The sequence below is a fragment of the Corella eumyota genome, chromosome 3 (assembly GCF_963082875.1).
Source record: "Corella eumyota chromosome 3, kaCorEumy4.1, whole genome shotgun sequence".
In the NCBI taxonomy this organism is placed as follows: Eukaryota; Metazoa; Chordata; class Ascidiacea; order Phlebobranchia; family Corellidae; genus Corella; species Corella eumyota.
Window position 1 is genome coordinate 18033502 of NC_137492.1, and position 25722 is coordinate 18059223.

At 30.3% G+C, this 25722-nt stretch overlaps 2 protein-coding genes across 6 annotated transcripts; one reads left to right on the forward strand and one right to left on the reverse strand.

The window, feature by feature from the left end:
- LOC145745763 (6-phosphofructo-2-kinase/fructose-2,6-bisphosphatase 1-like) lies at positions 1–9927 on the forward strand. Of its 5 annotated transcripts, none has more exons than XR_014281271.1 (16): positions 1–102; positions 2402–2527; positions 2845–2938; positions 3325–3388; positions 3588–3662; positions 3870–4048; positions 4277–4412; positions 4941–5012; positions 5471–5617; positions 6005–6109; positions 6325–6366; positions 6790–6877; positions 7060–7187; positions 7284–7639; positions 7909–7959; positions 8081–8153. XR_014281271.1 is itself a non-coding variant. In XM_082563923.1 (16 exons), the coding sequence occupies exons 1-15, from the start codon at positions 63–65 to the stop codon at positions 7922–7924; spliced, it is 1653 nt and encodes a 550-aa protein (XP_082420049.1). In that variant the 5' UTR covers positions 1–62; the 3' UTR covers positions 7925–7959; positions 8081–8626. The 5 variants fall into 5 exon arrangements, 4 of the variants coding, with proteins under 4 accessions (XP_082420049.1, XP_082420047.1, XP_082420050.1 ...); XM_082563923.1 differs by having other exon boundaries at positions 7284–7624; positions 8081–8626; XM_082563924.1 differs by lacking the exon at positions 7284–7639 and having other exon boundaries at positions 3–102; positions 8081–8623.
- Positions 9928–19853: 9926 nt separating this feature from the next.
- On the reverse strand, positions 19854–24822 carry LOC145745994 (sodium/hydrogen exchanger 9B2-like). Its single transcript, XM_082564171.1, has 13 exons — positions 24591–24822; positions 24348–24521; positions 24122–24267; positions 23337–23464; positions 22708–22844; positions 22106–22291; positions 21809–21868; positions 21598–21713; positions 21315–21455; positions 21059–21155; positions 20513–20661; positions 20280–20357; positions 19854–20201 (listed from the first exon to the last, which is right to left on the reverse strand). Exons 1-13 carry the CDS (start codon positions 24820–24822, stop codon positions 19854–19856), a joined length of 1992 nt encoding a protein of 663 aa, XP_082420297.1.
- Between the last annotated feature and the right edge of the window lie 900 nt (positions 24823–25722).

Here is a 25722-nt window from a genome sequence, read left to right on the forward strand (position 1 = left end):
AATTTGTTTTTTAAGGTTTCAAAGGTAAGGATAGGACATTAGGGTTGTTTGTTGTTTGTGTAATGGACGAACCACCAACATCGGAAGAGAAAAGAGGAAAAGGTAAATTCATAAATTAAATTTAATCTAAAAAACTAAAAAAAAGTTTTGTTATAAAAATACTTTTTTAGCTTACTAAATTTTATATTTTGGACTAAATTAGATTATAATTTTTTGATGTTGTGCTTTTAGTAACAGGGTTCTTTTTTTAATAAATTATTATTAGGTTTATTTTTTTATTTTTTTTAACAATGTTAAACAGTTAAACTACAGTAGCCTGTTACTATCTAATGTCAAAACATAATATTTTGTTAACACCTTTCTAATTGTCAAACTATTTTTTGTTGTTAATTATTGTGTATATATAAAGTAAAAAACATCTATTGCTGTTAGTCTACAGAAACCCCTGCACAAAATCAGTTATATCTCATTTATAATTGTTTATATTAGTTACATAATATTTAATAGATGGTTATCTATAAATTATTTTAATTTTAAAGCGCACCAAAAATTTGTAAAAAAATAAATTAAATGCACACTAACTAAAGTAAATGCTAATGTTGTAAATTCAAAGTGAGGACCCTTTTTAATTTAAATGATCTTTAAACCTCTCTCACGCCCTCCCAAGGCCTCAACAATAACCATAACATTAAAATCACGCGCCAGCTGCGTGCTTCGAACATGATCGAATATGTTGCTTTCCTGATCATATCACGCATAACCATGCGCCATATATGTCCTTCAAACATATAGTCACGTGTCAAATCTTTCTATGTAACCGAAATGGCTGTGGCGTTGGTTTATAAATATTTCGTAGGTAGGTATGTTTACATTTGCTGATAGCGCCAGTCTTGACAAGTGTCGATTCAGAAAAGTTATGCAACCATATCAATGCTGCAATTATAAATAAATATTTACCTGAATGCTATTTTAAGAATCGCAAAAAATCATGATTTGACGTTTTAGCTGAACGAAAATGTTATTAATTTTCAGCGCCGATTTTAACTATCAAAATACATCATTATGAAATTGAAAAACAAAACTAAAAAAATGCGTAATTTCACGAAATTAAAAAAAAGTCAGACAGAGTTAAGTGATTTTTTGTTTTGTTAGTTATGACTAGTTTAGGATTTTGGAGAGGTAGTCATAACGGTAACCTGCTGGTAAGCACGTGGGCATATTTAACACGCTCTCGTCATTCCTATTAAATTTAAAAGCAGGCGTGTGGAAAATTTTAGGTATTTTTGATTTAAGTGTAGGGCATTTATATTAAGGGCTTAATATTATTGTCGTTTCCTGATATTGATTTTAAATTGTAAGGCAATAAAACGTACCCTACCGTTTTTTTATATATATAAAATTGTGGTTTTTATTTAGTTTAAAAAAACAATTATTTTAATTTTTTTATAATTTTAGTATTTTTTTCGTTATATTACAGCTTTAATTTAAGCAAAACCCGTCAGTTGTCTAGAAAGGAAGGCGTATTTAAAAATAGGTGTCACTTAACTTCCTTTTAAGCTAAACTCGAAATCAATTGGCTAGAATTGGAAAAATTCCAATAGGCCACGCTGTACCCCATACATTGTATTATACAACATACTCTATAGTGAACTAGAAACGATAATTTGAGAGAAAGAGTTGAAGCTTTTGTTGAAGTTTGGCTTACGTAACAGCTAGAGGTTACTCATGGTTAAACTTTAACGAGTTTCACAGTTGTAGAGATGTAAAGAAGGTCACGTCAGAAAGCCCGTTCGTTTCATCGATCGAAGTAAAATATGTGCTCTAGTGTAGTTACTAGTAGTGTATAGCGCCAAAGCATGTGTATATTTAGTATTAAGGGTTGATACGATGAGGAAATCCTGTTCAGTTTCTTAAAAGCTTGTCATTAGAATAATACCAGTTTGGTAATGTAGCTGATTTAATGTTACTGTAATCAACTTTAACTTGGAACATAGTTAGACAACAATATTCTAAGGCAACTTAGTAGAATATCTTTCTTGGTTAAACAACAGGCTATTAATAAATATATAAAAAAATCTATTATAATACAGTTAGTGAACTAAATATGATTATTTTTGTAGAGTTTAATTTAATATTTATTATTACCCTCGTACTACATATTTATTTAATTTATTAGGATGCCTATTATATATGGAACAGGTAGGCTGTTTTTATGTATATTACGTAACAAAAAAAACACTTGTTTAAAGCTGTATTTATTTAATTTTATTAAATAATATAGGTTTTAAATAAAGTAATGTAAAAAAAAAATTAAAGTCTTGATACTTCGTATTTTTAAAGGCTTAATATATATATATATTTTTTTTTTTAAATTATTTCTATTTTTTTAATTTTTTATTAGGATGTGGTCCCAAACAGAGCAACACACCGACCATTATTGTAATGGTTGGATTACCAGCGCGTGGTAAAACTTATATCGCCAAAAAATTAACCAGATATCTTAATTGGATTGGCGTTAACACAAAAGGTAATATAATCACGTTAATAAATAATTTATACTAAAATTTTAAATATAGTTAGTTGATAATATTTTTTACAATAAATAATTAGAATTTAATTGTTTAAATTTAAATGTAGCATTCAATAAAACCTAATTTTGTATATATATATATATATATATATATCGATTTTTTCTTTTATTTAAACAGGCTAACCTTTATTTTAAATGTAACATTTTAAAATCAATGTCAAGGTTATTATTTATTCATGGCTTTTTTTCTCTAGATACAGTCAAAATTTTTTATTTTTTTTTAAATTAACTAAATTTAATATTATTATTTTTAGTTTTCAATGTTGGACAATATAGAAGAGAAACAGTTCAAAACACGTCCCATGATTTTTTCCGACCTGACAACAAGGAAGCAATGAAGATACGGAAGTAAGTGTTATAATTAATATTAATTCCTTCTAATTCCAATGGAGTTAATTATATACTACAATCACTTAATGCACTTAATCAATATGTAATATGGCATTTAGATTAAATAGTTTCGATTGTAAGGTACTTTACAATATTGCCTTTAATCATGAATAAAGTAATGTTAATTTAAATAAAATGATATATAATGAATATTTTATGTATTTATATTAAAATATAAATAAGAAGGCCAATAAAATCCCTACTTTTTTAATATAGCTCTTATATTAAAATCTGATACCATAATTTTTATAAATGTACATGATTTAGTTAAATTATTTCAATAAGGAATAAATGATTATATATTTTTAAATTATTGTTATGTTTTTTTTTTTTTTTTTTTTTAGACAATGTGCCATGGAAGCTTTAAAAGATGTATGTAAATGGTTAAAAGGAGATGGAATGATAGCCGTAAGCACTTTTACTTCTTATGATATATAGAGCCAATGATGTTTCAAAAGATGTCACGTTTTTGGTTAAAATTGCATTTTAAATAGTTTGTTGATGATTTAATAGTGAAAAATCTATTTTCATTGAGTAATGATGTAGTAAGGAGAAGGGTAAAGGCATTAGTGGTTAGATTGTGTTAACATAGAATGTATTGTTACAGGTATATGACGCTACTAACACAACAGTTCAACGACGCGATTCTGTTTTAGATTTTGCAGAAGAACACTGCTTCAGGGTAAAAAGCTTTGTGTTTATTTTGATTATGTAGTTAAAATAATATTATTCTGTTTTGTATGTTAAATTTATGCTTGCCAAAATTAAAAAAAGCATTTTTATGTTTATTTTATTTTAGACACAATATTTTTTTAGAGTAAATTTTGAAATAAAATTTTTTTAGAATAATTGTAAGTTTTAAATTTTAATTATATTTATTTAATTTCAGGTGTTTTTTATTGAAAGTATCTGTGATGATCCAACTGTAGTTGCCCAAAACCTCTCAGAAGTTAAAGTGAATGGACCGGATTATAAGAACGTTGATCCGGATGCTGCAATGGCTGACTTCCAGATGAGGATCGATCATTATCAAAAAGCTTATGAGACAATTGATTCTAAAAGAGATGCGTAAGAAAAAATTTTTTTTAAATTTTTTAAAAAACATTTATATAATTGATATTCTTTTATTTATACTGAGTGTGGACGACATATCCATTTTTTTGTGGTGCGCAGGTAAATTATTTTAAACAAATATTTGTAGGGACCATATTCTGACAATTAAAATTCTGACTATAGGGTGGGCTATCTAACAGTATTTATAAAATATTCAGAAAATATTTTTTTAAACTTTTTTAGGCATTTGTCATATATAAAAATAATTGACGTCGGTCGACAGTTTTTGGTGAACAGGGTTGCCGATCATATGCAAAGTCGAATCGTTTACTACCTCATGAATATCCACGTTACTCCCCGTTCCATTTATCTTTGTAGGGTAAGTTAAAAAATTGAATTTTAAATAAAAATATATATGAATTTTAAATAAAAATATATATAGACAACTGTTTAAAAGACCAATTAAGTTTTATAAAACTTTGTTTTATTAATTTTGTTATTTAATTTTAAACTTTACATATTTCTTTTTGTAACTTTCATCATGTTTAATTTTTAATTGCTTTTATTATTTTATCACCTTTTTTATAACTTTATTCATGCGTCGAAGATTGAGTTTTGTACTTTGCTCTAAAAAATTGCTTTTTCAAAACAAACTATTAAAAAAACATGGCCAATCTAAAGTTTATAAGATTGTTTTGCATTAAATAGACAAACATGTTATTGAATCAAAGGGCAAAGATTAATAAATATTAAAAAAAATTTAAAGAATACTAAAATTGTGTTGATTATAAACCTATGGTCAGCCTATTTAAAATGCCAAAGTTGATTGTGATATATCTTTTAGTTGTTGTATTATAGTTCTTTTTTTGACCTATATTTTGATATTTCTTATTTTCTATATTCATAGCATGGTGAAAGTGAAATGAATGTTAAAGGAAGAATAGGTGGGGATTCCTCTCTGTCGAGTAATGGTCAAGAGGTAAAAATAAAACCAAATATTTAACAAGTACTTATCATATTTACCATTGCAACTTTTTAAATAGCAAAAATCAATTATGCAACGGTGCAATTAATTATATTTGGAAAGAACCTAATTGTTATAGTTTGTTTGTTGTTTGCAGTTTACCTTTAGCAAATATTGCATTGACTTGTTTATTTAGCTGATATTTGATCAATAGTTATAATACGTCAGTTATCCTGACTTAGGCCGACTGACAGCATGGTGTGGTGGTAAGAACACTTGCTACACCACACATGAGGTCGTGGGTTCAATCCCCACTGCTTTCATGCTGTAGCGCCCTTGAGTAGGAAATATAATCTATAATATCCCAAACTGCCACAGGCAACTCAAGACTTGGTCGGAGTAACTGATGTTACTCTGATAAAAACCAAAATTTATCATCAGATATATTACTTATTTAATTTTTTTAAATTCAGTTTGCCAAGAAACTGGCCTCCTTTATTTCTGACCAAAATATATCAGATCTAACTGTGTGGACGAGTGAATTAAAACGAACAAGGCAAACTGGGCAACATATTGAAGCCCCTCATGAAAGTTGGAAGGCTTTGAATGAAATCAGTGCCGTAAGTTAGTGATAAAAAAAATATTATGGCATTTTTCATAGATAAAAATATGTCTAAAACTGTCTAAGGTAATACTAGAGTAAAGCAAATAAAATAAAAATGCTTCTGTAATTTTCTTTTTTAGTGTTTTTTTAAAATATTGTTTGTTAATTAAGTGTTTTTGTAGTGGGCAATTTTTGATATTTTATTTACTGTAATCAATATGATTTTAATTGCTTTGAATTTTTTTTAATTGAGTCATATTTTTGTAAATATTTTTAGGAAATCATAATTGAACAAAAAAATTACTCATTTTTAAAATAAATTTGTGCGGCAATTTTGTACTACCAACCTTTTAATAGATCTATCTATATAGTTTTTAATTTAAATCTTTTTATGATTTTCTAGGGTGTTTGTGAGAGTATGACCTACCCAGAAATCCAAGAAAATTTTCCCGAAGAATTTGCACTGAGAGACCAGGACAAATATCATTACAGATATCCAATGGGAGAGGTTAATATTATATTATATACAAATTTATTTTTAATAAACCACCCCTAAAAAATAACAACCCATTAAAATATAAATAATTGATATAATGGTTTTGACATATAGATTAATTGTATTTATGCTACACTTAATGCATAATTATATAAATAATTAATTCATTTGACCTATTCAATTAATATCATAAATGACAAGAATTAAAATATTGATTTATTTTGCAGTCTTACTATGACCTTGTCACAAGAATAGAACCAGTTATAATGGTAAGAATTCATACTTTTCTATTATTTTACACTTTTTTGCATTTATTTATCCTCAATGTGGTGAGGTCGACTTCATGACCTAAACATAGAGTAACATCAGTTTCCCTGACTCAGTCTCAAGTTGCCAATGGCAGTTTGGGAACTTATAGATTATATTTTCCCGATAATTATGCTGCTGATTATGTGCTGGCTCAGCAGAAGTTTATATCGTTTTTAGCACCTTACTTAAGGGCGCTGCAGTATGAGAGCAGTGAGAATCGAACCCTGGACCTATTGTAGTAAAGCCAAGTGTTCTAACCACTCACCACGCTACCTAAAATTATTTTGTTTCCAAGAAACTTTGTTTTTATAAATTATAATTTAACAACAGAGAATTTATTAACCATTAACTAGAAATTGTTATCTTATTTCTATGTATTACAGGAGTTAGAAAGATCTGAAAATGTTTTAGTTATTTGCCACCAAGCTGTTATGAGATGTGTGTTGGCTTACTATTTAAACGAATCATCAGGTATACTAGATTCAAAGCCATTTTTTTTTATTTAACAAAATCAACTTAATCATTTTTTTAACTTTTATTAAATTTTTATCTTCTATTTTTGTTTTTTTATCTTTGATTTCTTTTTTAAATGATTGTTTACATAAAGACTTCTACTTCGACATTTTATTAATTTATTTAAATTATTTTTTTAGATAATTTACCTTATTTGCAATGCCCACTTCACACTGTAGTCAAGTTAACACCGATAGCTTACGGTTGTAAAATGGAATCCTATCCTCTTGGCATTAAAGCAGTCGACACTTACAGACCAAAACCGGAGGTAATTATGTTTAAATTTTTAGTTCGCACGATTGTTTTTGTGTTGGCATGACCGGTTTAAACCGGTTCTGTGTTGTTAAATCTGGTTATTTTCAAGATTGCATGGAAAATGTCGGATACTGATGTTTCAAAATGCGAGATTTGCTCGTCCGGTCTCTGCCCGTCGCCCGATTTTAACATAGAAAAAGAGACCGAAAAACATAGAAACTGCGGGCCGGTTGGCAACAATTCCCCGCAAATAACTCGCCTTATGAGCCGGCGTTCTCGCGTGGCAAGCCTAGCATTGGGCAACGACAACGCCGGCGTAATGCCTAGCGACGTTGGCTCGGTATCAACCTTACACTCACTCATGGATCTTTCGTCTCGGTTCTTACGTCCCCTTTCGACCGAGAACGGAGTCTCAGAAAACCCGGAAAAAGAACAGAGACCGAGCACAGAGTAAGGCTAACCCAGGTCCGATATAGAGTTAGCTAGTAGTGTATATACAGTGTAGTTATGCGCGTGTCATGTTGCATGTCTTAAAAACGAACTGTTAAACTAAACGTATAGCACCCAGTTTAACATCTACAAAATAAATGGGACATGGCAATTTATTAAAACCTTTTAAACGGGGATTTCCCTCGATTCTAGTGACGTAGTGTGTTGATATTAAATGTGTGTGCCAATGTGTTCCATTATTAAGTGCCGGAGATGTTAACTGTGTGTTATATGTTTGTTTTTAGCTCGGCGCAGCGTTGACAAGTCATCAGGAAATTAAGCAAGAAAATGAGAAGGTATGTTTGCTTTATAAACAGTAAGCAAGGATTGAATAGAATTGATTGGTTAGTTTTCTGATTGTGTTGGATGACAAAAATTCTCTTGTTTAATTCCGAGTTTTTTGATGACGTCATTTAGGATGACGTCATAAATTTGCGGACGTCAGAATTTTCCGAAGATTCTTCCACGTCCTCCGACTACTGGCAAACCGTCAACGTCGCTAAGAAAATCATTTCAAGCAACGCATGAGATATAATGACGTCATTACCTCCTCGTGACGTCATCGTCGTAGTTCGATTTGGTGCTTTGTTGTTTCTACTGTGATTTGTGGTTCCTGATTTTTTTGCCGTTTTTATTTTTTTTAAACTTTTTGTTGTTTTTTCTTATTTATTGTTGTTGTGCTTTTTCGGTCGGAATTAAACTACCCCAATATAAAACTTAGAACTTTACCATTCCTAGAGTATATAAAGATTTATATTTAATTTATCTATCATATCTATCTTCCAAAGTGTTATTTTTCTTCTTCCAAATGTCGAAATTTATTTATTTAAATATATTTTAATTTATTCTACCTTATTTATTTGTTACAAAAAAGAAAGTTAACTGTGAATATATTTTTACGAAATATTTTTAACATTACTTATATTTAAATTGTTAGACATTTTTCTATATGTGGTGCAATTGAGGTTTAGTTGATAAAAAGTTTTCTTTTTTTGTTCGTTATTGCAAATAAATATTATTTTGTTTAAAAAATTTGTGGTTTTTGCCTAATTAGTTTTTTCTTTTAATTGCATTTTAATTTTTTTTTGATTTTCAGTCACCTTAAAATTTATCCTTTTCTTTTAAGGATGTTTCTTGTTTCCGGAACAAAGGTGTCGCCCTCTCCACAACTCCGGAGTACCCTGGAGAGATCCCGGAAACACACTCCTCCAGCGGAGGAGACAGTTCAGATGTGGACCAGGCGAACAAGGCAGAGGAAGAGGAGTTAAATCGACTTAAGGATCGCACTTTCAGTTTTCCCGGATCAAAGATCAGGATCCAGTATTTTCGGGATCTCGTTTATCACCAGTCTCCTAAGAAGAAGCGATCCCGGCGCGCCCGGCACAGGTCCGAATGTTACCCGGAACCTTCAAAGACTTTGCTGGGAGCAACAGTTTCCGGTGATCTAAAAAGAGGCAAGAGCATGCCACTCTTTGAGCAAGAGATTCAGGAGGAGACAGGGACAGAGTCGTGTCCGGAGGAGGACGGGAAGACCTCTTTTGCGTGCGGAACGGCAGGTGATGATTACACAGGATTGGAGGATGATCTTCAAACGGAAGAAACCTAAGTCAATTTAATTTTCAACAAAATATTTTTTTAAACTTTGTAGCCCACAAAAAGATGTTTTAGTGCAATTTCTCATACCCGTATCTAATTTCTCCTATAAAGAAGCTGCGTTTGATTTTAAAACGTAAATTTTGTCTAACGGGCTGCTGAAAATAACGTAGTTTTGAGCACAACCATTTTTAACTGATAAAATCTTGTATTTTTGTATATATCGAGTTTATTATTCTGTTGCCTATGTTATGATATACACATTCAATTCGCTTAACAGTTATTATTTAGTATGTATTTGTAATACTCAATGCTTTCTAGGCAGTTTAAATGGCATATAATTATATAGAAATGTCATATGAAAAGCTAAAATTTCGTTGTTATTATTTTTTTAAACGTAGCGCATTGCTTTTAATATGTTCTCTTAGTTTCGGGCATTTTTTCGTCCATATTCAATATAACCACCCAGTTTTGCTGCCAAAAACTACTTTGCTTTTTGTAGTTGTTTTTAATCTTTTATTGCACTTGGTCATACCGACATTTTTTTTTGTTTTGATTTTGAAAACTTGTAAGTGTACTCGGGAAGTTTGTTTTAAAATGTACGACTCTTTTTGTGTTAGTACATCTTACAATTTGTTATGCAATTAAAATCTGGTGATTTTATTACAAATATACTACAACACAGTTGTCAATCAGATAATGAAATTTATATTTTAATACTTGATTCAAATAATAGTAATATACAATTTTTTTTTTTATTCTATGGTATAAATTAATAACCCTTACTTCTCGGCGGATTTAGTATTTAAGATTCCGCCATTTCCTTTTTGCTTTCCTTCAATTTCCGGTTCCTTTATTTTCCGTTTCCTTTATTTTCCGTTTCCTTTATTTTCCGTTCCTTCATTTTCCGTTCTTTCATTTTCCAGTCCTTCATTTTCCGTTCCTTCATTTTCCGGTGTGTTCATTTTCCGTTGCTTCAATTTCCATTCCCTCATTTTCAGGCGACCCGATCAGCCAATACCAAAACAATGGTCATCATGCTTTAGTTGCTAGAATATGAACAATATCGACATTTAAAATGTTGTCGAACATATTCACTTCTAACTTACAAACTTCAACGATTTTTTGCTTATACTTTTAATGTGAAAGTAACAGTAAAACATCAAACCTGTAACAAATCGGAACCCGCCAGCACGGGGTTGGGTACCGGGACCTCCTCCATTCCTTTCGGTCTCCCCCCGCCCCCAGTCGAAACACTCAAACTTTCACCTGGAGAGCTTCCGGAAGAGGACCCAGAACTCCCATTCGGAGATGCAGCGCTGGCCAGGAAAGGTTTCTTTTGCAACGTCATGATATCCTGTGACGTTATGTCTGTTCGTGCTGTTCTACAGGCTCGTAGAACGGGTAAGTCTGCGTGCAAGTCAAAGTGAGCCATCTCTATGCTTGAACTAGGAAGCCCAGTGTTTATTTTCTTTTTGTACGGAAGCATTATTTATTGTTACGTCAGATTGTTATCTACGTGTAAATAGCTCTTCTAAATAACTAACCACGTGTTTTTCTTATCTTTATACCAATCATTTAAAAAAGCAAAATTGCATTTAAATATATACCAACTGTAAAGTACATCCACTACATTTACTAACTAACTTTATAGTGCAATCAAAATATTTAGTTGCACAAGTTATAACATAATCGAAAATAACGGAAACAAAGTTATGGTAGTTACAAACGTATACATTAATTCTATTCACTCGAAGATCAATTAATAATATTCATGTAACATTAAAGCAATACTTCTAGTTACCTAAGCCCGGTTGGTACCATCTTTTAATAATTATTATTTTATTAAACTACGTACATGTTATGTAATTCACAACTTATTTAAGCATAATAACTACCTTTTTAGGATTGCAGTTTTAACATAATTGCCAGGTTACCATTAAAAAGCGGTCGTGCCTTCTCTGCAAACGTTAAGGACTTTATAAAAAAGGCATGACCTTAAGTTAATTTATTTTTGCTATTTTTTGTTGTTGAATATTTATTAAAAATTAAAAAAATATATTATTTATGAAATAATAATAAAAATGTGTTTAGACACTAACAAACATTGGATTTCAATTTAATAAAATTAAGAAAAGGAAATAGTATAATTTACTATTGCTTTAACATAGGTCTGTTATAAAGCATAGAAACTTAAAATTTTCCACTAAGCGAGGCGCAAGGAACGTGACGTCATTATTAGTGCGCCTCCTCGCAAATTCCTCTACCACGAGGTCTCGGGTGCAAATTTTAATTAGTTAACACGTGCAGACTAAACAGAGATTTTATTACTAAATAAGGTTATAACATGTAAATAAATCCAGCTGTAATTTATCAGTTAAGCGAGGGGAATGCGACGTCTTAATTGGTGCGTCTTCCCGAGAAATTCCTTTAAAACACGAAGTTGCATCATAATCTGAAATTTCTGGTGTTGCGTAATGCGCTGTGTTAACGCACGTATAAGTTGTTTAGTCGTAATTTAAGACGTTAATTGTTACAAATAATTCTTAAAAAGTAAATAAACATTTACATATTATAACAGGTTATTAGTTTGTGTTGTTATATTAACGTTTTAATGAATTGTTTAGAAGATTTAAGCAAATATATTTTGAATGACAGCTTAAAAAGCGCCTTCCACTACAAGAGGCGTCGTGCACGTACACACATGTCACTGAAGGGACAATACTAAAGTACGGGATGCGGGATGGTGCGGGACCGTATATGTAAACGTTAACGAAAATTCGCGGAATGCGGGACGGAACGGAATTTTTGTACTTTTCTGCGGGATGATTGCTGTTTTTAAATAAAGGGCTAAGGGGTGATGCGGAATTGACTTTAAAGGTCAAGGAATGATGCGAAGTCGACTATAAAGCACAAGGGAAGATTAGGGGAGGGTTTAAAAATTACGTTCTTTTCCGCATTCAGCGATTTTTTGTTAACGTTTACATACGGCCTTGGTATTTCCCGCACCCCGCAACTTCCCGCATCCCGTATTTTAGTACTACCCCACTGAAGACGTGCAGAGTCACGTGACTTGGTGTTTCGGCAAATTTGAAGTGAAATAGGAATTTTAGTTCTTTCTACATGGACTTTCGAGGTGAGTAGACGTGTTTTTAATAGTGATTTATAGATAAGTTTTTAAAGTTTTTCATTAAAATTATAAAGTGTGGCATATTATAAGCAGTTAATAATTAAATATAAATATATTTTATATAAAAAAAAACTAAATTTTAAAAGATTTAAATTTTTTTAGAAAAGTTAGTGAAGTTGGACTTGCTCCTGTGAGACATCTTGTGTCGAAGTTTTCTGAACACTCTTCCAGGTATGTTAACTTTCATTTAATTGATTTAAAATTATTTTTAACTTTCAACTAATTTTGGAATAATTATGAAAGAATTGTAATGTTATAAATATTAGTATTAAATTATCATACTTGCCAATAAAATAATAATTTTTTATATTTTTAATTAAAAACCTATGAACATTATTAAACCTGTGTTGATGCGCAGGTACTCCCAAAAAGTGGTTACACGAGGTATTTAAATATATAATTAACTGTACATTTGGCATAAATTTAAAACATTTGGCACTAGTTGTTAAGAATGGACATATTTTAAAATTGTTGGCACGAAATAAATAACAATTATACATTAATAATATTTCGCATGTAAATTGACATAATTTAATGTTGTTGGCACTAAAAGAATTGAAAGGGGGCATTATTTAAAACATTTTGGCACGATTCGACATATCATAAAGTTGACATTTGAAAAAAACTTAATTTTAAGTAGGGTTTAGTGTCTTATCACCCTTTTCTAAACAATATTTTTAATGCAGAGAAAATGGATTTTATTTGGATTCAATGGAGGAAAAAGATAATAGCAGGAATTGGAGGAATGGAAAGCAGATGGAATTGTAACAAGTCTCTCTTGCAACTAGCAAGGGGGAAGTTAAGTCAAAAAACTCAGGACTCGGAGACCACTGAAAAAAAACTCAGGACCTTATTGAGTTAAGGTCTGTAGGGCTGTAGGTTTTCACGTGCCTGATTTTTTATATGTACTGCATAATTAGCGCTTTAAATTTTCACGGGTTAAAAGTTTCACGTGTCTGCATTTTCTTTTCATTTGTGACTGGTTAAAAACTCATAATTTTTGCGCATTAAAAGTAGTATAGTTGACACAGTCCCAATGTGTTTAGGTTTCTGTGTGTTCATAATTATATTAAACGGGACTGTTTAATGGGTTTTTAGATGTTTTGCGCAAGTAATAAATAGAGTATATAGAATAGATTATATAAAACTAGGCCTATGTGTGTGTTATGTGTTTTTTATGCAAAAGAAGAACTAAAAAAGTCTCAGGACCTCACTTGACTTGGCAAACTTCAAAAAAAAGTCTCAGGACCTCACTCAACAAAAGGTGGGCTGTAAGGCTTTAGGTTTTTACGTGCCTATTTTTTATATGTACTGCATAATCAAGCGCTTAAAAGTATCATGTGTCTGTTTTTTTATTTTGACTGGTAACAACTCATAATTTTGCGCATTAAAAGTAGTATAGTTGACACAGTCCCAATGTGTTTAGGTTTCTGTGTGTTCATAATTATATTAAACGGGACTGTTTAATGGGTTTTTAGATGTTTTGCGCAAGTAATAAATAGAGTATATAGAATAGATTATATAAAACTAGGCCTATGTGTGTGTTATGTGTTTTTTATGCAAAAGAAGAACTAAAAAAGTCTCAGGACCTCACTTGACTTGGCAAACTTCAAAAAAAAGTCTCAGGACCTCACTCAACAAAAGGTGGGCTGTAAGGCTTTAGGTTTTTACGTGCCTATTTTTTATATGTACTGCATAATCAAGCGCTTAAAAGTATCATGTGTCTGTTTTTTTATTTTGACTGGTAACAACTCATAATTTTGCGCATTAAAAGTAGTATAGTTGACACAGTCCCAAGTGTGTTTAGGTTTCTGTGTGTTCATAATTATATTAAACGGGACTGTTTAATGGTTTTTTAGATGTTTTGCGCAAGTAAAGTATATATAAAAAATTTAGAAGGCTAGGGCTATGTGTGGTTTATAATATTTATGTGTGTAAATTCACTGTATTTTATTCGCCTTACATTTATGTACTAAACCTAAGTGTGTGAGTGGGTTGGAACCCAACATAAATTATTTAATTTCGTGGGCGGAGCCCGATATAAAGCAGTATTTAATTTCGTGGATGGAAATCCAAACTAAAAAATTATAAATTTTGTGGACGGAGTCCAAAATAGCATATACTCTCTCTTTTTCTCTTTATTTCTCTCTTATTTTTTGCAGGCCATTCTTATTTTCTTCTACCTTTAAACCTATTTTTTACCTCCACAGGGGCCTTTTAAACCGTTCGTTTTATTTCCTTACAGGGGCATTACTAACCAAATTAAAAATTTTTTTAGGGGCCTTAAAAAACTAAAACCATAATTTTTTTCAGGGGCCTTTAAAAAATTTTAAAACTTCAGAGGCTTTTAAAAAACTAAAACCATAATTTTTTTTTTTCCGGGGCCTTAAAAAACTAAAACCAAATTAACCCTTTTTTACGGGCTTTTTTTCAGGTTAGATTACCAAAAACAAATTTAAACATGTTGTTTTTTATTTTTAGATGCTGGTTGACTATTTCGAAGAGCTCGTCGATTTGTTTTTGGCCAATTTTAATTTGTTCTTTATTTTTAGATATCCTGTTGAAAGAAAACTTCAATCTAACCTTTTTATTTTTTTCCCTGCAGGGTAGATTACCATAAACAAATACTAAACCTGTTCTTTATTTTTAGATTCTGGTTGACGAGCAAAAATCGAGTTTGTATAAAATCTTTTTAATGTAATAAGTCACCAACACAAAACAAATAAATACTTTATCTTAATTTAAGTGATACATTTAACATTAACACAATCAAATAATTACAACCACACTTAAATATTTGTAAGCATTATTCTAATCTTTAATATTTTACAGGAAAAAAGTTTGAAGCATACATACAATGTTTACTAAAAGACCCGCTACTCCGCTTTTTCTGGGGGCCAGCCAATCACCCATTTCTAAGGGGCGAGTTCTTGTTTTCCAAAGGGCAAGCCCTTTTGTTAAGGGTCCAATAACCATTTTGCCGAGGTTTTTTGACAATTCAATGTACAGATCCAAATAAACTGTACAAACAGACAAAGACATTAACTGTATAGAAGTTAAAATTACATAAACACTTCTGTAAATAAAACTTGACATAAATTTAAAAAAAAACGTAATTTTGCATACTTTTTATGTTATTTATTTTTCTATAAAATTTGTGCGTCAAAATAACTTACTTTTTACCCATAATAACCTTTTTATCTCGAAGTAGTTGTTCTAATGACCATGTATATTGAATTGCAATTTTTTTTGTAACTTTTTATGTATTTATTTCATTACTTCGATTATTATACTGTATTATATGTTTAATTATTTTTTATTCTCAAGTAAATTGTATTTTTGCATTTTTTTTTTGAATTTATCCGTGCTTTCTTACATGTTTATTGTATTGTCATTTTTATTCTTTTATAACCTTTATCATTTTTTCAATGTAAATTATAAATGTTTTTACTCTTTGCCTTATGTGTATCGTAACTGTGTTTTACAAATTGTAGTGTTTCAACTTAACATCTTATACCTCAGGCTCTTATTCTGCCATGTATACCATTAAAAAATTTGTTCAATGACATTAAATAAAACAACTTAAAACTGGTCCAATTAACATGGTAAATAACTTGAAACTTTGTCCAATAAGCATAAAAAATAACTTAAAACTTTGTCACGTACCATGGGAAATAAATTAGTTCCATTAATACGGAAAAAAACAAGACTTTGTCCCATATCATAAAAGTAATTTAACATTGGTTCCATAACAAAAAAAAAATTGAAATTAGTCCAAATAAAATGGAAATAACTTAACTTTGTCCCATTAAAAGTAAAACAAATAAAACTGGTCCAATTAACATGGAAAATAACTCAAAATTGGTCTAATTAATTTGGCAATAACTTAACTTTGTGTCCTAAAACATGAAAAATAACTTAAAACTGGTACAATTAACATGAAAATTAACTTAACTTTGTCCCAAAACATGGAAAATCACTTTTTACCTTCGTCGATAACATGAAAAATAACTCAAAAATGGAACAATTAACATCGAAATAACTTACAAAAAATTATGTAAAATTTGTCATAAAAATCATGCTAAATATACATTCTTAATATAGTTATATACACCAGAAATTAAGTTTTTCCTATGCATAAATTAATACATTAAACTCAAGGCCAGGTCGAAGTTAAACAATATATTTTGATATTTAATCAGTCCAATGAAAAATGTGTTTAGGAAAATTAAACAGCACCTTTTCAAAAAAAATAAAGGAATAGTGTTATGAGCCCTGCAGTTTATTAACTATAGTTTTATAAGTCATAAAAGTATATTAAGATATAATTTAAGGAACAATGTATTAACAATGTGTTTGCATTGTATTTCTGTTAATGGTTGTTCAAAAAGCTAATGCTCATTAAGCAGTGCACTTTATTTAACGAAGCGTTTTCATAACTTTCTATACCAAATTCAAATGTTTGTATTCTTGATTTAATTTTATTGGAAAACCTAACCCTGGTTTTCCTAACCCTAATCGAGCTCAAGCCCTAGCTCATGCGATTTCAAAATGAAAAGCGAGATTCGAGACGTCACGATATTTGCGTAAATTTTAAATGACTTTTTAATCTTAAAAAACATTTTATTAAAAGTATTTTATCATTTACCTTTTTGTTAATAAATTTAAATATCTTTTTTATTAATTATTTTAATGTATGCAAGTTTTTATAAATTCCTAAAAAAATTAAGTATTGAGGATAAACGAAAAAGTGCACAGCTCAATGAGCGTAAGCTTTTTGAATAACCATGTACAGAAATACAATGCTAACGCATTGTTACCTAAATTGTTTTTTTAATATACCCCTTAAATATATATTTATGACTTGAAACTCTAGTTAATAAATTGCAGAGTTCTTTCTTTGGTAGTGGAACAAGGAGTTTTATGTGAAATCCATGGTAATGAAGCAAATTTTTATTGATAAAATATGCCAAATAATTAATTAAACTATTTTTTGTTAAACATACAGGTAGCTAAATTGTGGTGGTGACCATTATGTGACCAAGCCAAGATGAAAGAAATGTTAAGTTTTAAAACATTTTGTATGGTTTATAATATATCGACCACACGTTTTATATTACTGTGTGTAGGCAACTTTGTTTTTATGAATATTTTAATTATAATTTTTTAGGACTTCACAAATTAAAACCTGAAATCTTTTAAAGAAAAATGTGAATCTTTTTTCTGTGCTAAGGGATGAGGGTTGACAGTGTGATTTTTCATTTCACTTATAAGTAAGTATATAAATTTAATATTTTTATAATTTCTAATAGTCAACTAAAGCTATCTTCTTAAAAATTAACCTGGTTGTTGTACATCATTTACTAAAAATAAGATCGTTTTTTATTAAGAACAAGTAGTGTTATTATGTTTAACAAAATGTGGTCAAAAATTTAAACAAGACTTTTTAAAATATAATGTGTAAATAATAGGGATGGGCCAATCGAATCCGAGTCCGAGTACTCGGCCCGAGTATTAAGCATATTTTAATACTCGTGCTCGTCGAGCATTTTTTAGTACTCGGACGCCGAGTAATAATTTGTCATTTAAGATCGTATACGATTTACTAAACATAAAAAACGCGAGGTTTGCCTTTTTCTAATAATTTATAATCTACTCTCAATTATATTACGTTATTTAAGCAACAATTGCGCAACTAATACACTTTTTACTACACTTTTTTTACTAAATTTTACGCATAATAAATTTGAGACTTAAACATTTTCGTTTGGACTTAAAATGATATTGCTATCAGCGGTAAGTAGTTTTGCCAACGTTAAACCTTTTATAATCCATAAATACGTGTTTTTTGGCAAATTTTGCAGTTTTAAAATTATGCGGGAAAGATTCTCGTGAACAGTTATATACGTTTAAATGACGTCATAACCGAGTACTCGGACTCGGCCGAGTATCGTGACAAAATACTCGGGCTCGTCGAATCCGAGTAATTTGGATTTCAGCCCATCCCTAGTAAATAATAATATCATTAGGTTTAAAATTTATTTAACATGCCAAGCTAAGTTTTACATAAAAAGTTGCAATAATAAAGCTATATAAACAAATTTTGCTTTTGTGTATTTGTTAAAGGTAGTTGTTTAATTTGTAGATATCTATTTTAAAATTTAAAAATACCAAGTGTATACATTTTTTACACTTACATTTACTAAGTATCATAACATAGCCACTTAAATTAATACTCTTTTTATTTATTTGTTTATATTATGATTTCTTCATTTTAGTTATTTTTTTTTATTTTTAGTTGTAAAAATGGTTGGGGTTTAGAAGTTTTTTTCAACAAACAAATAGTAAATTGAAAAGCAAACTCTAATAGTGCCAACAACTGGATCTTTATTCCATGTTTAAATTGGTTTTGTCATTTTGTATTTTAAATTTGCCCTTTAAATATATTTAACACAACTATTTTTAGTCTAAGTTCTGCTAATGTGTTCAAATAAAAAAATTGATGGATTGTAGTCACTAAAATTTATCAGTTTTCCTTCCCGCTAGATGGCAGTGGCGAGTAATACATATATGTAAATTCACGCGTTCTATGTACGTTTTGCTTCTATAACCTATATTAGAAATCTAAACAAATTATAAAGGATATTTTTAAACATTTAAATTTTGTTGCAACGCACGAATTCGACACATATTCTTAAGCGAACTCATGCTCAAAAATTGTTGATGTCTGCTTAAGTAACATTATATTTTAATTTGTAGCAATCTTACAAAAGAGCCTGAAACTTAAGTCAGTAATTAGCGTGGTTTTTATAACGGAACAATTTTTTTTTTAATCGACACTTGAACAAAACATTTTTCGGCTTTGTGAAGTTCAGTTATACAGGAGCCTCGTCTCTTCTAAAACATTTTAACATACACTAACTGATTAAATGTCGTTAATAGCAGGTTTGCGACACATTAGGATAATAACATCCATACTGAAAATTTAGAACTTTTAATTTTAACGAACAGAAGTTATCGTCTTTCAAAATTCTGACTAGAAAGAATAAAAACAATAATAAATACACTGACAATAACAATATGTTTCGAAATCTAAGATTTCGAACCATAATTAAAGCTTGACTAACTAAAAATAAGTAAGTGATTTTCTTGAAGTAGTGCACAATATACAGGTGACATAAATAAGGCCGTTGTGCTGTTGTATAACAAAGCTGTTGTGCTGTTGTATAAAAAGGCTGTTGTACTTTTAAACGGTGTTTTTGGCATTATTTGTAATAATTGATTTTTGTGCACAGCATAGGACGTCGCATTTTGAATAACCTGGCCTTGATAACAATTAAGTCAGTTTTTAAACTCACTTGTGCCAACAAATTGTTCTAAAACAACATTTTTCGAATTTGATAAAATTCAGGCACTAGCTTCGTTTGGATTCGATTCCGAGTCGCTTTCCTCCCGAATTTCGTCTAGGTCAGGATCTTTTAGTTTCAGTTCAAGCCCATGAAAATGATGGTGATGATGATTATGGTGGTGATGCTGCGGTAATGGTAAACCGCTAAAATAGTTTTGTAAATCACCATTGCTTGTGGCAGTCGATAAAATGCTGCTGCAACTCGTTTGCCGTCCAAAGCCGGGATTATCTTCACCAGTAAGCGGAGCTCTGGAATTAGCTGACAGAAAACGTGGACCAGCTAGGCTAATTCCAAACGACCCAAGTGGTGCCGTAATAAGCGTAATTAGAACCGCTAAAACAAGTATCTAAAAACATAGTTATGTTTTAACAACATTTATAATGTTTTAGTGGTTAACTATTTTAGTATTATCTTCTTTTTTTACCTGTGTGCCCCACGATATTTCATCAGGTGTTCCATTAGTTCGTCTGGCTTGTTCTAATGCTGCAGATCCAAGGGCAGCCTGTGTAACAAAAGGGTTGTAAAAATCTTCTTTAGATATATTAAATTATATATAAAAAGTGTTATATTGAGTAAACGCTGTTGGTATACACAGGCCACAAAAAGCGAGAGCCTTGTTAGAATACTGTAAAAAGAATTATATACAACAATACAAACCTGAACTGTGCCTTTAGGAATCCAAGCTATGGAAATAAAGAGTTTTTCCTTTAGCTTAAGGTTCAGGCCGAATGTAACGCTGGTACTAACCACGAGTCGAACAAAAATTGCACAGCTTAAAACAGCGAGACCAAGGCCGACCTTCGCACCTATAATTAGAAAAACAATTTAGTGATTTTGTTTTGAATGTTATAACAAACAATTGTCCGGTTTAAAAACTATTTCTACAATAAGAAGTCAGTGTAAGCATATTTATTTGAATTGGTCAAAATAAATAAGGTAAGTGGCAAAAAAAAAAAAACTTTTTTATTCATCAAAAAAGTATGTTTTTAAAACTGATTTTTGGACTAAGCAAACCTTAGAATGACCCGACTAATTAAATATTTGCCTAATAAAAAACGATGATTAAAAGACGTCATTTAAATGACTAATTTAATAAAAACTTCCGCAACTAACATTTTTACCAATCACAATGTTCACATATAAATACAAAAAACTTATTATAACTAAGTATATGATAACTTCAGTACTAAAAACATATATTACCGTCCATTTCGTCAAATCGAACCAGAGTCCCGGTCAAGCCAAATAAAATAGGTTGAAATACTTTCCACATATATTGCCAAGCATGGCCTAAAGGCTCCTATAAAATTAAACCAAACAATCTTATTATCAATAATGTCATCAATATGTAACTGGAAAAATACCAAACATATGCGTCATCTACTAAGAGTACATTGCCCTGTAAACCTATTGGTGCAAATGTTTGTTTCAACAGCTTTAAGTGGACACTGTTATTTACCTTTTCCTTTCCCCAACGAATCGAAGCAACAAAAGACATAATCAAAGCGCAAAGTGACCCGGCTCCGGGGATTCCCCAAACCGATGTTCCAAACACGAATAAAATGCCCAACGAAAGTAGAAGAAATCCATGGCAAAATGTCTAAAAAACAAATATTTTTTTACTAAAAAAACACGAACCGGCACTTTATTAGGGACTGCATTTTATTTTACACGTTCTTAAATAGACAATAAATAGTTTTTTTGTGTAGCTATTATAAGGTGAACAGTAATAAATAGTAAACCTTGTATTTCATTTGACTGTGAGGAAATATAGAAATGAAATAACCCAAAAATAAACCGGTTACAATTCCAATTACAATCTCCACAAGCGCTCCTGCGATTTCGATCCCAACATTTGCTATAAAACACGAAAAAAAATAAGAAAAAAAAAAAAATTTGTAACCTGCCTTCAAAGTATTTATGGACACTTTTTTGACTTTTAGATATACTTACTTTCTGGTGTAGGGGCCGGGGTTGGAGAGCTCATACTGTGGGTCATGTTACCAGTGATCGCTACAAAAACATGAAAAATATAATCGAAATTTTTATAATAGGTAAGACAGAATATATATAATAAATTAAAAATACTTTTAGACACTTTTTTGACTTTGTTAATACTAAGTTTGGTATTTAAAGCATGAATGATTAAATTAGTATTAAAAAATCCTAATTGTTGTAAAAGTCAAGTAGTAAAAATTAAGAGAAGTACTTATTGATAATCAATTTACTAATAAATACAGATATACTTACTTTGTGATGTAGGGGCTGTGGTGGAAGTTCTTATAGTGTGGTTCATGTTACCAGTGGCTGTATTAGGACTTATTGTTGTAGGAGGGTGCATTAAATAGGAGACTCCGAATGTGGTTGCCATATTGCCAATAATTTCTTCCTCGAATCCGCTTGGCATCGCAATTCCAAGTAGAATTGTAAAACCCGCTTTAAAAAAGTAAATAACAATGTTTAATTTTTTTATAGTTTTAAAACTTTAACAATAGACATGCATTTACAAATATGAATATACGTAAAATGCGTTATACGTAACGAAAGTATCCATGTTTTTTAACGGTGGTGTGGTCGTTTGAATACTTTAATACATATAGTTATTGGGTTTGTCCTACTGATTTTAGGCAGAAGCACCCTTGTGTAAAGTTGTTTAAACGAAATAGCTTTATGCTTAGTCAAATGCTAATTGCGTGACAATTATCCAGCCACTTGGCATTTAAAATTGGGCAACTTAAGTTGGGATAACTAACGTTACCCTATGTTTAAGCTGTTAAGTCGGCCTATTTACATAAAGGATAGTTTACTTTAAAAAGGCTATACTGTATAAACAAAAATACTAATATTTATACCTATAGCTAGTACATCGTCAATTCCCGAAGCCGCCATCACCAGCGAAGGAATACCTTTTGCAACTCCCAATCCTTTTTCCTGTAACAAACTTAACGATGGAATCACAACTGCAGGAGAAACCGCGGCAATCATAAACCTAGAGTTAAACATTATATATTAGGTAATTTATAAAAGTGTTTTTTTTAAAGATGGATTTAATTACATAGTATAGCCAATATTTAAATATCTTGCTGTAGACGGGGTTCGAACCAGGGTCGCCTAATTTAAAGGCAGGTTATGTTATCTGAACAACATATTGGTACCAGAACGATTATCTAACCGCCTACTTATAGCCTTAAGATAATCATAAAATCTAAAGTACTTTTACTGTTTCATGTCCAGACCTACCGGAAAAAATAAGATAATCTAACTATAATAGATCCCCGTATATCAATATGTTAATATTATGTAAATAAGAAGCTTCTGAATGACGTATATGTACATTGATAAGAAAGGAAAACTTTCGAAGAAACATAATAAAATAAAATACAAACAAGATTTTTATGTTACTTTTTTAACACTTGTTTTGGCACATCAAAAACGGTCTAAGTAAGTTTAAAAATTGACTTATGAAATTAAGTTAATTTACCCCATCATAAAACTCCATATAAACGGAAAACCAAGAATAAAATGAGCGAGAATTCCGATAATTGTTGTTTCTCCGATACAAGGTAAAAATGCGAGTCTACAAACTGCCCATTTTACCTTCATCATTGCCTAGAAATAATATGTTACAAAGTTAATAAAAAATTGCAAATTTTGCCGTTTCGATAACCGTTAAATTTTATTGAGTTTGCAAATTTTTTAAGATTCTTAAACGTATAGAATCAGTGTATTAGCAAAACCAATGGTACGTTAGCTGATACCAACTGCTTGCATTTAAGGGGTTTTTTTAAAGCACGTTATTGAATGCATGCGGTAAGTATCGAACCAATGAGCTTGGGTGTTGTAAAAATCTAACATTAAAAAAGTTTTTTTTACAAAAAAGAAGTTAATTTTATAATTACTATAATGTAAATGTTAATTCAATAATATATGATTTATCATTAAAGACTGTAATTGTGTTTTGTAAACAAATAACTGCCGTTATGGATTTTTAAAGACAAATCTCAGATAACTTGATAACTAAATCAACAATAGTTATAATAGTTGTCGTATTTTTAGACTCGATATGGACTTTGTTATATTCGCAAGATAACAATCGCAGTTATGTAATGATAAAATTATTTGAACAGCAAATCATAAATTAACCTTATATAACAATTAAGAAGTCCACTGTATGTTAAACAGGCAACATACGAAGCACGTAAAGTTCTAAAAAAAAATTTTATGAGTAAAAAAATTAATTGCAAAATTAAAAAAAAATTGCCGAACCTCGGGATCGATCTCAAGACCTGCTTCAGTGAGAATAATCACAAGACCAATTTCTCTTAGTATATGGCTTACATGCGGAAAAATATAAGATGCGATATTTAAAGGAGGAGGCAAGTTGTTCAGCGCAATTCCCATTAAAAGCGAAGCTTAATAAAAAAAATAATTAAAAAATAACAATTTTTTTTACATAAGTTATTACAACACTTAAATATTTACCCAAACTCACCTAAAAGAGGGGGTAGCGATGGAAATCCTTCGGGGGTTGGGATTTTAACAAATAAAGCTTCCGCGGCAAAACAAAGTAAAAGGGTGACGACAAGCCCGAATTCACTTTCGCCCGGTTTAAATTTATCGGGGGACAACGCCCATAGGGCACCAAAAAACACGCCCAAAACCACCACTAAAAAAATATCACAAAAAACATTTTTTAACTACTTGTAATTATTTGTGAATTTTAACTCATACTTACACCATGTAAACCATTTTGCAACAGGTCCCTTTGGCGGCCATACTTTTCTCCACCACGTCACGGGCTCTGTGACGTCATCAGATGACGTAGGAGAAGACGAAGAGTCTACGGAAGTCGAGATCGACAGTTGACTGTCCCTGTAGTTGTTTAAAGTTACTCCATCCACACTTGCGATGTCGATTCCGGAATCAGATCGGATCAAAGTTGATGTCGAAGAAGATTTTGTGAGCATTTTGTTTAGTTTGTAAAAATATTATTTTAAATTTTTATCTAAAAAATCATAGATTTTCTTCAAAAACCAAAGCGTTAGTAATATATCAGTCTGTTCTATAAAAAGTGTCTTTTATTAATATGAACCCCAAAAGTAAGAAGACAAATTTGGTTTATTTGTCCTTATGATCTAAATTATTACCGCATATGTTATTTAACTGTTAAAATAAAAAACTAATTTACGATAAACTTTTAACTTATATAATTAAATTAGTTGTAAAAGCTTAAGTTTGTTCTTATATATACATACTCGTAAAACGCCATTTTCCATAAGGAAAAAGGTAATTTGCCTTTGATAAAGCGGTCGCTAAACTTATATATCTAATCACGCGCTAAGCAAACAGAAAACGGCTGGTTCAGCGATATGGTCAATTTATCTTTTACTTTAAGCGATTGTTTTTGTAAACATTTGGTGATTGGGTAACATGGTATAATAATAAGACATAATAGTTGTTGTTTCGTAATTTGGACATTTAATAATAAAGTAATAGCAATACAAAAAAAAATCTTTAAAAAAATATATTTTTGTATGTTACACAATTAATGAATATAATTACATTATTTGTAGATGTACAAATACCAAATTAGTTATTAAAATGGTCTAGTAAATTTTAAATTAGTTGGATAATAAAAACATTTTAAAATCAAAAGTTTTTCAGAAATAATTAAATTCCATAATATGATAATTAACCTTTACTATATGCACAAAATATTATTAATTCTGGCTTCTTTTTACAATAACATCACAGTAAGTAAACAAAGTACGAAAAATACTTTAAGATTCCCGATAAAACCAAGTAGGTTCAATAAAAATACAAAACTAATATCGACAGTAAAATCATAAATTACATACTGTCAACGG

Coding starts and splice junctions, on each gene's coding strand:
- LOC145745763 (XM_082563921.1), top strand. CDS start 63: ATGGACGAACCACCAACATCGGAAGAGAAAAGAGGAAAAG. Junction 3,389..3,587: donor AAGGAGATGGAATGATAGCC/GTAAGCACTTTT, acceptor GTATTGTTACAG/GTATATGACGCTACTAACAC. Junction 5,618..6,004: donor CTTTGAATGAAATCAGTGCC/GTAAGTTAGTGA, acceptor ATGATTTTCTAG/GGTGTTTGTGAGAGTATGAC.
- LOC145745994 (XM_082564171.1), bottom strand. CDS start 24,822: ATGCTCACAAAATCTTCTTCGACATCAACTTTGATCCGATCTGATTCC. Junction 20,358..20,512: donor TTCCTAAAGGCACAGTTCAG/GTTTGTATTGTT, acceptor TTTGTTACACAG/GCTGCCCTTGGATCTGCAGC. Junction 20,202..20,279: donor AAATATCGTGGGGCACACAG/GTAAAAAAAGAA, acceptor CTATGTTTTTAG/ATACTTGTTTTAGCGGTTCT.